This window comes from Ctenopharyngodon idella, chromosome 6, assembly GCF_019924925.1.
Source record: "Ctenopharyngodon idella isolate HZGC_01 chromosome 6, HZGC01, whole genome shotgun sequence".
NCBI lineage: Eukaryota > Metazoa > Chordata > Actinopteri > Cypriniformes > Xenocyprididae > Ctenopharyngodon > Ctenopharyngodon idella.
The window spans coordinates 4,539,892-4,557,072 of record NC_067225.1 but is presented as its reverse complement, the minus strand read 5'-3'; the positions used below and the strand labels follow the sequence as shown (position 1 = coordinate 4,557,072).

The 17,181-nt window shown below is 36.0% G+C and overlaps 1 protein-coding gene across 1 annotated transcript in view; it reads right to left on the bottom strand.

Moving 5' to 3' along the window:
• sema5bb (sema domain, seven thrombospondin repeats (type 1 and type 1-like), transmembrane domain (TM) and short cytoplasmic domain, (semaphorin) 5Bb) overlaps nucleotides 1-17,181 on the bottom strand; it is a 70,229-nt gene that overhangs the window by 36,377 nt on the left and 16,671 nt on the right. The window contains exons 2-3 of the mRNA XM_051897023.1: nucleotides 11,295-11,368; nucleotides 1,340-1,569 (exon numbers count right to left, since the gene is read on the bottom strand). Of these exons, the coding sequence (XP_051752983.1) occupies nucleotides 1,340-1,523 (184 nt within the window). The 5' untranslated portion in view covers nucleotides 1,524-1,569; nucleotides 11,295-11,368. The remainder of the gene's footprint in view (nucleotides 1-1,339; nucleotides 1,570-11,294; nucleotides 11,369-17,181) is intronic.

Here is a 17,181-nt window from a genome sequence, read left to right as displayed (position 1 = left end):
CACCCTCACTGTCTCCCACTTGAAAAATAAATACTCCTGAATCTTTCTCTATGGGCAAAAAATGCCTTTAATAGTACATCAGCTACTAATGCAATTTGCTAACACTTGTGTTATGGAGGAATTATAAGTCAATACAGACGCAAACACTTGCATATTAAAAGGGCAGACTGTGTCAGTTAGTGTGTGATATTAGAAACTGCAGGGTGTGTGAGCATACTCCTGATAGTACACACAACTGTGTTAACCTTTAACATCTGGGCAGCATATGATAAAAAGAAGACTGCTGGCAGTTAACTGGTCTTAGATGAAAACGTACCCTGGATCGCCAACAGGCCATTAAAAATCCATGTAAAATCCATACAAAAGAGATTTTTCTCAAAACAAACAGCTCTAATCTGATTGAATCTTTACGCACTTTCCAAGAGTCAAAGTGCACATGTTTTTAACACATGAAGCGAGGTTGGTCTCTTTACATGTATACAAGTCCCTGTAAGGCAAATCAGTTCACTTGTTAGGCATACTGGCATTCACTGTCACGCTAATACATCATGTATTGGATTGAATGTAGAAAGAATAAACTTCTTTAGTCCAAATCAAGTCGCACAACTGTTCAAAAGTTTGGGGTCAGTAAGATTTTTTAATGTTTATGAAAGAAATCTCTTATGCTCACCAAGGCCATTTACTATTTACTATCGCATTTACTTGATCAAAAATACAGTAAAAACAGTAATATTGTGAAAATTCAAAATAACTGATCCTTCAGAAATCATTCTAATATGCTGATTTGGTGCTCAAAAAACATTTCTTATTATTATCAATGTTGAAAATAGTTGTGCTACTTCATATTTTTGTGGTTTTCTGTGTTTTTCAGTATTCTCGGATGAATAGAAAGTTCAAAAGAACAGTATTTATTTGAAACAGATATCTTTTTTAACATTATAAATGTCTTTACTGTCACTTTTGATTAATATAATGCATTCCTGGTGAATAAATCTTGTGGAGCTAAAACATGTATCTGTGTAGAATAAAAAGCAGGTGATGTCTTTTTGTCTCTTGTATCTGAAAAGTTTCAGCCACCAAATTGAGCAATGGGATTTCTCCCAATCATTTTTCTCTTTTTATCCTCCTTATACTGTCTCTGGTTTCAGTTAGATGGTCTCTTCTTGTCTAGCTGCAATGTGGACATTCGGCTATGCACGTTTCACGAGCAGTTTTTGTGGAAAAGCTCGACACTGACATTTTTAGGGGAAAAAATCATTCAAAAGCTTATCGTTTTAACCTTTGGCTTCAAATGCAAATGATGGAAAGGGCAGGAGAGAGCAAGGTATTTTACACCCACCTGTGTAGGAGGTAACAGGGTGCATTTTTCTCCGGCACTCTTCAGGCAGAGAGGGCACAGGCTCCAGGTCAGAGGTCGCTGTGAGTGATGGCGTCTGTGACATGACGAGAGGCAGAGAGAGGAAGCGGAAGATGACAAGTCCAGCGAAGGACAGTGGTCCTGCCCAGAACGGCAATGCTGTCATGGTTACCGCAACAACCACTCCCGTACTTAGGAAAAGTGAGAGGGTCCTGACATAAGGAGAGATGACAAAATAATCATGTTATTAAAATTTGAATCTTGGAAAAACTTGGAATATGGACTTTTTGAGTGGATGATATTGTTCTGTTTATTCTTAGCACGCACTGCAGTTTTGTCATCTGCCGCTTTAAATGCTTGAGCTCTTTAAAGAAAGATGAATTCTGATTGGCTGTCTGTTATCATTATAGTTGTGGTATGGACTCTGCTATTCTTTAACATTTAGAACAATTTTTAGATCTTTATCATTATAGTTATTGGTGTGAACAGGCCTAAATCTTCAAAATTGTTCCTTTTGCATAGCAGGGAAGAAAGAAAAATGGGTTTGGAATTGCATATGGAAGAGTAAATGATGAAAATACAGATAACAGATTGAAGAATCAACTAAATAAACCAAAAACTGCAAGAACAGATAGAAAACAGATGGACACCCAGATAAAAGGACAACAGTGAGCAGCAGTGGACGGCTTCATCTTCTCCTGACGTGTTAGATGGTGTACGTCTTGCTATTTTTAATCTAATTAACCTCCATCTCTCATCAGTGCAAACGACTGGACCTCTTCCAAGACCTGCAGCAGTTCCAACATAATGTTATTCTAAAATACAACATTGATTTTGCTGTAGTTGTCAGCCTGTGGAAGATGAAGCAGCAGATCATTAAAAGTTTAATTAGAAGTTGAGGAAGGGATTTTGATATATTTTCAGCCTGTCATGGGAATTAATGGGTCTCTGTGGTGATCTCCCCAGAGCTTAAAATGGTTCACCCAGTTAATTTTTCCATTAGGTGTTTGATAGCGCATGAGGCTCAGGTAAACCCGACGTGTAAACACTCATCTGAGATCTTACATAAGCTAAGAATATATGCACACACAGCTTCACTTTAACACAAACTACCCTGTTAGTGCCCTAGTAAACACACACACACATATGCACAAACACATGCTCAATCACACTTAAACATACACTTCCTGATGCGTCACAGAGAAACCACAGCAGCATCTGTCTTGTTTTTACACACACAAACACCAAACATTACCCACTTTGTAGAGACTAGAGAGGTGGTCTGATGTCCTGTAACCAAGCACATTTTTTCACACTTTTGTACTGAATCACTTAAACTTGTTACCATATTATCAAATGGAAATACTCATACACTTTGATAAAACAGTACCTTTAAGAGTAGTCTGTCCACACGGGATCATCTTGATTACACCCCCCAAAAAAAAGTTTTCCAGGATAAAAATACACTACTTTAAAGAGAAATGAATGATATCTCCAAAACAATGTCAAGATTATGATCAGTAATATATTGTAAATCAAGATGTGCTTCTTCTTAGCAGCTGATGCCTCTATCAAAATGATGATTGCCATTTATTTACTGTTGCAATTCTCACATTAGTTTTTCACATTAAGTTTCCTTCTTTATATGCAGTCTGTATTCTTGTGTATGTACCATGGTACTGAAAGATTACCATATTCATGTACCATGGTATTTACATAATATTCCAAGGTAAGTCAAAGAACATCAGGGTATACTATAGTATATTTGGAAAATTTGCTGAATTCTGTAGAATGATTTAAATATGGCAAACTGTGTTCACTGGAGCCAAGAAGAGTACTACATTCTACTGGTAACTGAAACAGTGATATTATAATTGACTAAAATTAAAATTAAAACTATTAAATCACTTACAGTAACTGATAAAAAGCTAAAATAAAACTGAATTAAAAAAAAAAAAAACATATGTTTCCTTGGCAACTGAAATAAGTTTAAGTTCTACAATTGCTAAAACTAAAACTGAAATAAAAAAGTGAAAAAGAAATAGTTAAATAATAATAATGATAATGATAATGACAAAATCACGTAACCAAAATTTTAGGTAAAATTAAAATACCAACTGAAATTTAAGAATAAAAGCGAATTAATAGTATATAAATAATACTACAATAACCCAGAAATCATAATTTACAATTTTATATTATGCAAACAGCTTTTATTCAAAACTCTATAAAAAAAAGTTATTATTAGAAGGGGGAAAAACAAATCATTCCATATCCCAAAAAATAGTAATATAGAAATATTCAAAATGAAATATTCTGAGAAACTTTCAGCTGAAAGTTCCACTTTTAGCAGAAACTAATATCAAAGATAAGTCAAAAATATTTACATTTCATATTTTATTTAATAAGCTGATTTGTGTAATTTTTTCTGGGTTAAAATACTTTCTCAGTATTTGAGTAAGTCTGATCAACAGAAGTGTTTGGGAAACCTTTTTTTTTTTTTTTTTGCAGTTCCACTTGATGAATCTATTAGTGGAGTCAAAAATGAAACATTCATTCAAAACTCTCAAAATCTAGTTAATAAGGAAAAACACACAGCAAGTGGAAGGGGGGGGGGGGGGGGGGGCTGGGGTAGAATTTTGTGAATGTTGAGTATTTGAATTCTTTGGAAATCTGTTGAGTTTTCTGTGGAATTCTCTGGCGCTCTTATTCTTGGCTCCGGGAGCGTGACGCTGTGCGGCAGACACTTCATCGCTGACCATGTCTAATGTACCTCAATAGCAAAAGACCCTCAATCCCCCAAATCCCCCTTAATACCCCTCAGCACTCCCTCATTCACCCTATTCATGCCCACCTTCTCAGACTCATCAGAGGCCATAGAGATGGAGGGATGACAGAGAGAGATGGAGACCCATGAAAGCCATAATGGCAGTGACAAATGCACCAAAGGGGAGGCCCAGGTCACACAATGGGCAGACTAGGTGGGCCACTGAAGGCCCGTCTGTGCCAATTCCTTTTGTGTTAAAAGAGGAGATATGAAAGAAAAGATGAATAAATAAGGTCAAAGATGGATGACAGACACAAATGCACACACAAGCACCAATCACACACAGATATACTTGGGGTCAGAACAGGTTAATAATGAACTGACAACTCTTCTAACTAGATTAGACTGAGTGTGCAATTCAAACAATGTGTGTTACTCAAGTTACTCCAGATATTTAAAGATGTTTATTGGTAATTCACAAGGGTACCTCAATTTTTCAGACCCATGTCAAATGTCCCCGTGTTGTTTCTACACAACATTGCGACATTGCTTGCGGTCACACCTGGTTTAGAGGCAGTTTGTTCCTTGCCTCTGCAAAGTAGTACAAAACCCACTAAAACAATCACTGATTTACAAGAACATGAGATTATGAACTAACTGAAATGAGGTTTCACTTCTACTCAGGTTTTGTCAAAATACTTTGCCTGTCTGTTCCATATATATAAATGCATAAACTACCATTAAACAGTTTGAGGCCAGTAAGATTTTTTTTTTTTTAAAGAAATTAATACTTTTATTCAACAAGGCCGCTATACATTGATCAAAAGTGACAGTTAAGAGATTTATAATGTTGCAAAAGATTTCTATTGCAAATAATTACTGTTCTTTTGAACTTTCATCAAAGAATCATGAAAAAATATATCACAGTTTCCACAAAAATATGAAGCAGCACAACTGAAAATTCAGCATGTTTTTACATTATACAGTAAGTAAAAATGTAAAAATTTTACAGTAAGTAAAATGTTTTTGAAAAACCTGCTAAAACTCATGTCTTCAGGTTATATTCAGTTGTCCAAAAATGAATTGAACAATTTCAAATAGCTCAAGTATTCTTTTCATTTTCTGAAAAAGGCAGTATCAGATTCTGTCTTATAAAACTTGTAAGATGGACTGTACTTTCATGTTCCCGATGCTTTCCCACCTCAGTTTTCTGCTCTCTTCTCACTTCTGTTCTCCCACATGTAGGTTCTGTACGATCAGAGAATCTCTTTAATATCTGATGGGAGACCCAAAATGACTTAACCTTTATGCAGAAACAGTGCAGGGGGTTTTCTTTAGAGTGAGAGAGAAAGAGGTTGTGACAGTCAGGACAGGAGGTATTTGGCATCCTGGAGGTCTCTGCAGTAATGTGTTGCTGTCTCATCGGGTCTAATCCAAACTAAGAGATTTAAAGGCCTTTATGTGGAATTACAAACTGCACTGGCAGTTCCTACCCTGGACTCCCATGGTTCCCTCTAAAGCAGTGTTGCAAGACAAGGTTCAAAGTTCAGGACGTGAAAAGAGCCAAATATTTTTTTAAGCAATGTTCCGGTCAATACAACTTAAGCATGTTGTCTATTACCACAGAAAGTAAACTTGAGTTCTCTCAGTTTGTATGAAGGAACATAACTTGTGTATAAAGTAATGTGTTTACAAATATATTTTAAAACATACACTGTTTTGAAAGTACTGCTATAAGACTAATTGTTTGTGCGACCAGAAATAGCAACCAATGACATGAATAAAAACTTTTCATGCATTTGAAAACATTTTATTTTGACATTTTGTTTGTTGGCAAATTATCCAAAATTTAATAGTTAATTTTAGTGCTTATTAATGTTTTTCAAAAAAGTCTAATATGCCTACCAAAGCTGCATTCATTTCATAAAAAAAAATCAGTAAAACAGTAATATTGTGAAATATTGTGTACAATTTAAACTGTTTTCTATTTGAATTTATTGTAAAATGTAATTTATTCCTGTGATGCAAAGCTGAATTTTCAGCATCATCACTCCTTCAGAAATTCTAATATACTGATCTGAAACCTTTCTTATTATTATCAATGTTGAAAACAGTTGTGCTGCTTAATAGTTTTGCTGGAACCATGATATTTTATTTATTTTATTTTATTTTCAGGATTCATTGATGAATAGAAAGTTCAAAAGAACAGCATATATCTGAAATAGAAATCTTCTGTAACATAGCAATGTCTTTACAGTCACTATCGATCAATTTACTGTGTCTTTGCTCAATAAAAGTATTAATTTCTTTAAAAAAAAATCTTACTGGCCCCAGACTTTTGAAAAGTAGTACAACTATCCACAAAGTACAGTTTAAATGGAGCAAACTTTGTCTACAGAAGTTACACCAGTAATGCATAATAACTAGACATTCATATGCCTTGAAAAGTAGTCTCACAAGAAGACTGATTTAGATGTGATTTAGATTTTACTGCTAACACACATATCTTTAAACAGATTAAGTTCTTTAACAGAAAATATAAGCTTTCATATTTCTGTTTTTAAACGCTGCCTTGCCTCACAGACTTCCACTGAAAGTGTAACGTAAATGCAACTTTGTTTCGACAAACTGAGGGACGAGTCGGAAAATTATGTGGCAATCAAAAGCAGACCACAGATGCTGTTAATAAAAGTTGTACTCAACCCGGTACATTCCTTTAACACTCTTAGATTATGCAATGTACAAACAACTGAATTCCTTGGATATTAAGTTTCGCGTGTAACAAGGACAATGAGTGAGAGTGCAAATATGAAGGGCGTTGAACGGAAATTCTGCCAAAAAAGGTCAGATCTTGATCACAGATGCTTTCCTCAAGCACATTACTGAAAGACATCTAATCCATGACTGACCTGTGTAAACAGTCTAGAATAAACACAAGGATTAATGCTAATCTACAATAGATGGTCTCAGATAAACTCTGTCTCACTGTGTCACTACTTTACAACCACTGCAGCATCAGGATGCTGATACAGAGGGTTTATAGACTCTATTCATCTTTAATTGTCCTCCATCAGGGAAAAAAGCAAGAGGGAGGGAAGTTATAAAGGAAGACAAGAAAAGTGATAATGAGCTGCTGTGATTGCAGGAGGCATTTCAAGGTGAACTCAGGAAAGTCAAGACAGTCCAGTTAGTTTAGTACAGATGTTACAAAACAACTGAGCTTGTCAATTTACCTTTTTGGTTGAACAAGAAAGTCTAGCTGATTAAGCTAATTAAAGTCCATATGAAATCAAATTGGACCCTATTTAATTCCTGCAATTACTGTGAGTGGCTAGGGCTGACAAAATGGCTGAAAAACTAAATTCAAATTTTATTCTTAAATATGACTAATATTCAAATTATATTCGATTTTAAAAGGCATAATTTCAGTTAGGGTAAAAAGAATGTTTGGCTTGTCTCCTGAGGCCACAAGAAAGTGCAATGAGCAAAATATTAATGTTAATGTTTAAAATAACATTTATAAATCAAATATAATTTCATAAATTCAAATCTCCAACAGATGCCCCGTTCTATTTCTGCCATACTTCAAACGCTTGCGCTACTTCTGACACGAAGAACAAATGGATTTGCAACGGCCGCTTTGTTGCGTCCAGTGTAGACAGCCTCAAGCTGCTGCGGCGCAACACCAGCAGACCTAAAATTCAAATGCACTGTTTTTGCATTCAGATGTGGATTTTTATTTTAAATTCGACAAATATTTGAAAATTCTAATTTTAATTTGACAGCCCTATGGAACATATTATTCCAAAGAAAAAAAAACTGTTTGTCTTCATAATCCTTCATTAAATATAATAACTTCTGCCCCTAATTTGGTTGACTTTAAATACAACATGAAATCAAAATTGACCTCATTTACACTGTAAGGCAAAAAAAATCCGTTGAAAAAAACAGAAACGGAACAGAAAGTGAAATGTTACTGGTAATTTTCTGTCAGAACATAATACATTCATTTAATTTAATTAATTTCCTTTAAACCTAAAACAATGCAATGCACAATTCAAAATATGGTTAAAACACCTGTGAAAAATCAATACAGAAAATTTCTTCATATTAACACAGTACACTGTGCCATAGATTAATGTAAATATTACATCGATTTATGTAATTTCAAATCAATTTTTTTCAAAAATCTAACGTTTGCGCAAAGTTACAAACAGTAAGTCTGCAAGAGGAGGTGTGAGAGAAGGACAAAAAAGGACTAGCAGGGGAAAACTTGTCTACATGATATATCATCTGAAGAGTCTCAAAATTGGCTCTTTTAAAACAACTGCAAGACCATGATGTATGTTTACATGTTGTTAAGAGAATGATAACCAATGCATCTACAACCTCATTCATGAAATGCATGCACAATTTTCTGTATAAATCACCTGTCAAACCATGCTTACGTAAATGTCACATTCTATTCAGTGCAACAATTTCCATAAGAAATTCGTTCTGTTTGCATTTCATGAATGAAGTCTGTAGTCTGTGATTACTTGTGTATGTAACAACACAACATGACAGAAAACAAGAAACTGCCTTCAGCATTCTTGCAGATGCACTAGACTTAAAATTCATAATTTGCAGAGTGCATGCAATTGAAGCTAATTTGCCTAGCTAGACTCACTGATAAAAAAAAAAGATAAAAAAATAAATAAACTCCTCAACAAACATGCCCTTTGACATTGCCTACAGAGAACATGCAGTTTTTGCCCATGGGAGCCCAGCCACCATCAATCCCCACTATTTCTTCTAAGCGCTGAAAGGGGTCACACAACCGAAACCTTTATCCCCAAAAAGAGACCCCAAATGAACTGTATTCTCATTCACGCAGCTGGAGGTCCGTGCACTACCCTAGTTAGGGCACTAAGACAGGCCAGCAACCTCTGCCAAAGAGCCAACGCCAACCTGAGATAGACGTACAGTGAGAATGACCCAAGCTGTAAATTAGCAGTTAGAATGAAGCCGTTCTACGGATATTTGTTGTATCTCTGAAAGTGTTTGCCTTCTCAGATGTGTCCTTGTTTGCTATTTTTTTCCCCCCAAACCTTCTACTCCTTCACTGTCTCTGCGTGAAAGCCTTCTCTGTGAGACCGGCCAACTATCTGCCAAAGCAGAGGCTCTTTAGCACGTGAATGAAGTCCGTTGAGCTTTACAGGCGCTCTGAGCGAGCACGTGGTCATCCGCCAAAGCTGAGCACTTTCACTCAGCCCTGACCACGGACCCGACACCAGGCAGAATCTTAAACAGCACGGCAACAAGACCGGCCTTTTTATTGTGTCCATCCTCACGCCATTCACGTTTCACTCATTCTCTCATTCTCCCTTTCTCTGTCCATCTCTCATTCTCTTTGTGCCATTAACAACATCAGATTTGTGACAGAAGCATCTGTCGCAACGATTTTAGTAATTTGGTGTACTAAACAGATATAAAAGGGAAAAAGAATGTTTAAATTAACTTCAGAAGCTTGAAACAAAAATCACAGCTTACAGCTGTATGATATTTGCATATTTGTTCCTGAATCGTTGCACATCGATGGCTGGCCTTGAATAATGGACGGCATGAACTTAGAACTTGCAGATCCATGAATTTTTTGTTTTAGCAAATAATTCTGTTATGAAACGAATCCTACAGCCACCTATTTATATTTAAAAGCAGTTCATAGACCTTTCAAAACAAAAAAGAATTTCCAAACTCTTTCTATAAAAACTACATTAATACATGTTAGTTAATGCAATAGTCAGTTTAATCCAACAATAAACACAACACCTTTACAACATTTAATAAACTTGTTTAATGTTAATTTCCACATCTGTTAATATTAATGAACCACATGAATTGCCCTTGAAGAATTTATTAATTATAAACATTAAAGAGTCATTTATAAAATTATACTTTTTATATATAAAAAGTATATATGCACAATCGTTTTTGAAAGAAGTCTGTCATGCACACCAAGGCTACATTTATTTGATCAAAATAGAAAACAGTAATATTGTGAAATATTACTACAAATTAAAATAACTGTTTTCTATTTTAATACATTTTAAAATTTAATTTATTCCTGTGATCAAAGCTGAATTTTCAGCATCATTCTCATTACTTCAGAAATCGTTCTAATATGCTGATTTGCTGATCAAGAAACATTTCTGATTATTATCAATGTTAAAAACAGTTGTGCTGCTTCATATTTTTGTGGAAACCGTGATGCATTTTTTCAGGATTCTTTGCTGAACATTTATTTGAAATAGAAATTTTTTGTAACATTATAAATGTCTTTACTGACACTTTTAATCAATTTAATGAATTTAATTTCTTTAAAAAAATCTTACTGAACGCAAACTTATATAAAAAAAAAACATTAATATGATTAAAAGCAAAAATGAAACAGAATTAAAATGAAATTGATTTGAAATGAGTTGAGAGAGAAATAGAACAGGGAGACACAGATGGAACGGAACAACAAAATGAACTGTCATGACAACAAAGACTAATTTAATTACACTGAAATTAAAAAAAAGAACTGATATGAAATAAACAGAACAAGGAGACAGAAATGACAAAATAGACTGAAACGACAAGAAAATCTAATTAACTGAAATTAAATTTAACTGAATTTAACTGAACTGAAAAAGACAGAAGAGGGGAGACAGACAGACAGACACAAAAAGAATCAAAATGCAGTGACACTATGGACAATACGGCTGAATTCTTGCATAGTAGCTCGATCTATTCAGGCAAACAGACACACTTGAAGTGGTCAATCACACACACACACTCAGGCCAGCGCCACAGGCTGAGAGAACAAAGAGAATTGGACACACAATGGGGGAGGTCTGGAGATGACGGCCAAACTGTTTATCAGAATACCTCAACAAAGACACGGCGAGAGGGAGGGGACAGAGACAGAGAGAGAGAGACGGAAGACGGGATGGAGCACGGAGAGAGGAAGAAATTGGAAAAGATACGGGAGGACACGAGGGGAGGGAAGACATGTGGGCAAAATTGCTTCCAGGACAAAAAGAAGAAGGAAAAGCACATTGCAACAAGATGAAAAGATTCACAGGAAGTGGATAGTTTTGTCCACGAATGGACAGATGAGCGGGAAAAAAAATAGAGTGCACTCACCAGGAGTAAGGTGTCAGCAAGGGCTCATTCCAGAGGAGCGCATCCAATAGACTTCAGATCTGTTTAACTGAATCCTTACAGAAAGACACAGAGAGAGAGAGAAATAATTTTAGTCAGCCTCTCACGGACGGGCTGCATCCAGAGTAAAGGGGGGAGATGAAGGGGCTTCAGTAATGTGTGCAGTGAAGCATTCAGCCCTGTGAAAAACAAACTGTTAACTTTCTCAATGGAGGGAGGCTGCTGGGGGCACGACGGCTGTGCACGAGGACATATGTGTGTGCGGCATCTGTAACGAGCAGATGCAGGAAAAGAAAGGGTTAAAATTCCTCTAACTGTTCCCAAACTGAGGCTGGTGCACCTCAGATGCGTACAGCAGCCTCAGTAAGTATTTGAACACTGATGCTACACTTAAAAATCTCGGGATGCCACTGCATTCGATACAAAATAAGAAAGAAAGTATCATCTGTGCTCAAATGCTAGTTTTTTTTTTTTTCATAAACCCACTGAAAATGACCAAAAACACTGACTAAAAACCACCAAGCACACAAGATTAAGTCTCCTCAAGTTCACACAGGTGTCCTAGTAGAGTAAACACAGGTAACGTTTTTGGATCAAAAAGACCCACTAACATTTCACAAGTGTCATAATACTTATTGCCTTAATTAACATTGATCTTATTTAATATCGCTTATACAATACACTACCGTTCAAAAGTTTGAGGTCTGCAAGATTTTTTAATGTTAAAAAATACAGTAAAACCAGTAAATATTACTACAATTTAAAACAGCTGGATTCTTTACTGAATTGAAAGTTAAAAAACAGCATTTATTTGAAATAGGAATATTTTATAAATGTCTGTACTGTCACTTTTTATCAACTTAATGAGTCCTTGCTGAATAAAAGTATTAATTTCTTTCCGCCCATCATCACAATATTCAGAATCCTGAATTATTTTATATGGCCAGCAAAAATCATTGTGAATAATTAGTAAATATTTGACAGCCTTAATATGTCAACCTTACATGCCATATTTATTTATATCGTTTGGCATGAATAAAAACAAGGCTGTCATTTACAGAAGTACAGACCGTTCAAAGGGTTGTAGTTTTATGAAACACTATAACTATGTCTATACGTAACCTAAAACCTCAAAACAATACAATTACAACCCACTGAACAGACTGTATGTCTATCCTTCACAGCTCATTTTCATGCATGTCAAATTACATATGCCATCTTCCCTGACTAAGCCCCACTGTTTTATCACTTAAGACTTAACAAAATGTCTGTGAAATGTTCTGCTTAATAAGTGTACTTTCTTCTTTAAAATAAATGTCATTTGGGTTGATATTTTGTTATTTAATGCAGGCATTTTTAAGTGTGACTTCAGTGTCTTTTTGGGACAATTCAATATGAAACCTTTGCTTACTCATTAGCTGAGAACAGCACTTTGAGAAGCAGTGGTCTAGTTTCTGTGGCAACAACACCCCTCCCCCCACGACATCCCATAATACAGCTGTAATTTTCTTTTCAATCAATTCAAATTTGACATTTCACAGTGATAATAGGTGAAAAGAGATCAAGAAACACGTTCATTCCCCTCTTGTCATTATTCCGTTTCCCTCCATCTCCAGGCCCCCGTCAGACACAAAAACACAATACGCAATGGGGCGGTTGATTTTGAATTCAACTTTTGTATGACTTTCTCTCGAGATCAACCAATTCACTCACTCATTCATCCATTCACTTGTAGCTCCATTCAACTGAGTCGCTTATTTCAGCAGACTGAAATTAGATATGCATTTATTCTCTGAGGTGAATGAGGGAAAAGATGATATTTTATGCAGGAGTTGTGCTGGATCCATAAAGTCAACATAAAGTCAAAAGATCTCTCAACTACACAGGGGAACATTCGGTCAGTTTCATGAGCTAAAAGCTTAAAACATATGGCACTATACAACCAAAGCACAGTCAGATTGACTTGAAACACAGACTTGAGTAACACGAACTGTTGTTCCATCATGCTTTTTAAACATACATAATTGGTATGCTCAAATTTTTAATCAGTAAGACAAATTTTTTACCAGCTTATCCAGCATTCTGTACCAGCAAAATCACAGCTTTCTGCTTTACTGATGCAACAAGCTTGACGAGGAAGACCATAATGATTTGCTGCTTGACAGCTTTGCTCGTCCACAAGCTTTACCTGCACTAACCAGCACTAATCCAGTACTACTTAACCAGAATGGACCAACATAAATCAACCACCAAACTTCTAAATCAGCAAAATCACAAAAGCTGACGAACTTAACCAGCAAGTGCCTGTTGCTTTAGCTTGACCTGAAAGACCATGTTTGTTTTTTACTGTTGGACAGCATGGCTTTGCTTTTCCACCAGCTAGACCAGCACTGACCATCCATAACCAGCACCAAACCAGTACTACTCAACTCTAAACCAGATTAAACCAGCTCCAGATTAGTACTAACCAGCATAAACAAGCAACCAAAATTCTAAACCAGCAAAATCACATTAGCTGACCAGCTGCTTAACCAGCTTCTGCTTTACTGATTTAACCAAAAAATTCAACAAGCTTGACAAGGAAGACTATAATGTTTTGCTGTGGGACAGCATAGCCTTGCTCACCCAAAAGCTACTAATCCAGTATTAATCCAGTACTATTTAACCCTAAACCAGTACGAACCAGCATAAACGAGCCACCAAAGTTCTAAACCAGCAAAATCACATTAGCTGACCAGCTGCTTAACCAGCAAGACCATTCTGCTTTACTCAGGCTTAATGTTTTGCTGTGCGACAACATGGCTTTGTTCATCCACCAGCTTGACTAGCACTAACCAGAGCCAATCCAGTACTACTTAACACTAAACCAGAATGGACTAGCACAAACCAACCACCAAACTTCTAAATCAGCAAAATCACAATAGCTGACCAACTTAACCAGCAGGAACCTGTTGCTTTAGCTTGACCTGAAAGACTTTATTTTGGCTGTTGGACAGCATGGCTTTGCTTGTCCACCAGCTAGACCAGCACTGACCAGCCTTTACCAGCACCAAACCAGTACTACTCAACTCTAAACCAGAATAAACCAGCTCCAGATTAGCACTAACCAACATAAACCATCCAACAAACTTCTAAACCAGCAAAATCACATTATCTGACCAGTTTAACCAGCAAGAACCTTCTGCTTTACTGATTTAACCAGAAAGTCAACCAGCTTGACAAGGAAGACCATTTTGTTGTATCGTGGGACAGCATGGCTTTGCTCATACTCCAGCCTGACTAGCACTAACCAGCACCAAACCAGCACTACTTAACCCTAAAGCAGAATAAACCAGCATAAACAAACCACCAGACTTCTAAACCAGCAAACTCACAATAGCTGACCAACTTAACTAGCAGTAACCTGTTGCTTTACTAGTTTAATCAATCATAATAGTTGACCAGGTTCATCTGTTATGTTTCTCTGGTGAACAAAATGGTTAGGCTAGTCAACACCAGTTAGACAAGCATCTAAACCAGCACTAAACCAGCCTGAACTAGTGCCAAAACAACACTAACTAGCATCAACCATTTCCAAATCAGCACTAACCAGCATAAATCAGCCTGAACCTACATGGAAATGAATGTTGTTTTATATAAAACAATATGATATAAACATATGTTATAAACAAACAAACACCAATAGAATAGAATAGAATAGAATAGAATAATGAAACAAAAATACACACAGAATGGCCAACTAATTGGTTTATTCAAATCACAAAGAAGAGGAATACTACTAAAACAAAAGTACAGCATGTTAACGTTAGTCTGGTGTTAATTAGTCCTTGGTCCGCCCCTTACGGGTGTGTTCCCTCTCGAGGGGTTCACTATGAACATGTCATGTCTGAACAGATGCCAGTACCATAAGTCATGCTAGAGCACTGGATGAAGAAACACAAAACAGATTTAGCCAACATGATCTCACTGTGAAATGCATGACTTATGTTGTAATCATCTCAATTCAGCACACATTTTTAGACACTTTATTCGTTCCACTCTCTATTTCTCCCACTGATTTAACTTAATTCTTGAAAATCATTCTTTATAAACACATGCAGTATGCGGGATATGTGCCATATTCTTCTCTGCAGGCAATGTGGGTGTTTGTGAAAGAAAGTGGGATTGAGATAGATGGGGAAATGAGGTAACATTTTTGGAAAGCCAAGTCAAACTCAAAATGAATTAAAAATAAAAAAGATTATTTCTGTCAAATATAAAGTGGCAGTGTTTCAGCATGCAGTATTTCAAGGACAAGAGTACAGCGGTCTTTTGGTATATGTATTTTGGGTTATTTTAACTCATTTTATGCACACCTCACAGGGCTGCCTGTTCATTTCTGAGCTCCTGTGGTCAGTCTGATGGCTGCAATCATGAGACGTCCACAAGATAGCACAGCATCAGGGGACCGGTTGACTAGTCCATCTTGTCTTTTTGAGGAACTCATGATGAAGACCCATAAGGTGAAAAAAATACATTTGGGATAAATAACTCAATTTAAATAACTCAAACTTGTGTTCAAGACAACAATGAGATTAAAAAGGAGAGCAAGTGAAGACTTTTGTTGAAGTTTCCTGCTTAGATGTGTCTCCTGAAAAAAGACCCCAGTTATCTTGCATTTGTCAACTAGAGGTTAAGAAGAAACCATTTAAAAAATAGATCTCAATATGCATTAACTTGCATATTGACATTTTGCATTATATTAATTTGCATTCTGTAATTATTAGTATTTTTGGTCTTGTTTTCTCATAAAACTTGAAAACATCAATAAAACATCCCTGACATAAAATATTGACTAGAGATTTGTTTTTAGAAAATATACCTACTATAAAAGTTACCAAACTGTATAAATACAACAAAATGTAGTTTAAAAATAATACTGACAAGACTAAAATACAGATTTTGCAATGCACTGATTTTATAGTTCTATAATCTTATTGTCAACGATTGCCTCATTTGCATCTATTTTTATTTCCCCTAAGGAGAAACATCACAAATAAAGTTGATACGTAAATTAAACATAACCGTGATCTCCCTTAAGTCTCCTGAGCTGTGAAAGAGCAACTGTTGAGCAATAAAATCATACTCTGGAGAGCGGCCAAAACAAAAACAGGAGGTGAGAGTGAATGATGGTGCGATTTGGAGAATTCTTCAACCCTCAGGTGAAATTCAGTCAGGTCTGATCTCTCTGCCAGAGAAGAAAAAATTCTCCTGAGACACAGAGATGTTCACACAGTAACTACACAGCCTACAATTCCTCAGAGGCAGAGAGAAGAGGCAGAGGAGAGAGGAAAAAGATAAGAGAAAATAACCAGAATGAAGATTCCCCCATCAGACAAACAGGAAGAGTAGTTGATCTCTTCACAAGAGCGTTAATAAAGCAAATTAAATCCAAACAGAGAGAAAAAGAGAAACAGGAAGAGAGAGGACAACAAAAAAAGTCCATAATTGAACTTTTTATTCACTTAAGTTTATATTTTCTCCTCAGCTGTAGCTCTGAAATCTCAACTTGTAGCAACGCGATTAGTCATGTAATACACAACTGACGACATGCAACAATGACACCAAACCTGAATCAAAGCTTCTTTGTGCACTATTCACAACATAAACAGTCAAACAAACTTCCCAAAAACACGTAAAATACCTCCCCATTACACGTAGGTCGACATTTTCAGCAACACAAGAATTAGATTGTCTATTTATCTGCGTTGCCACCAATGTAGAGCTGCAACATAACATTGAAAAATTCAACAATAATTAACAATAAAAATAATCGACAATGGAATTCATTATCGATTAATCGTGTCAGCTCGCTGTGCACGAAAAACAT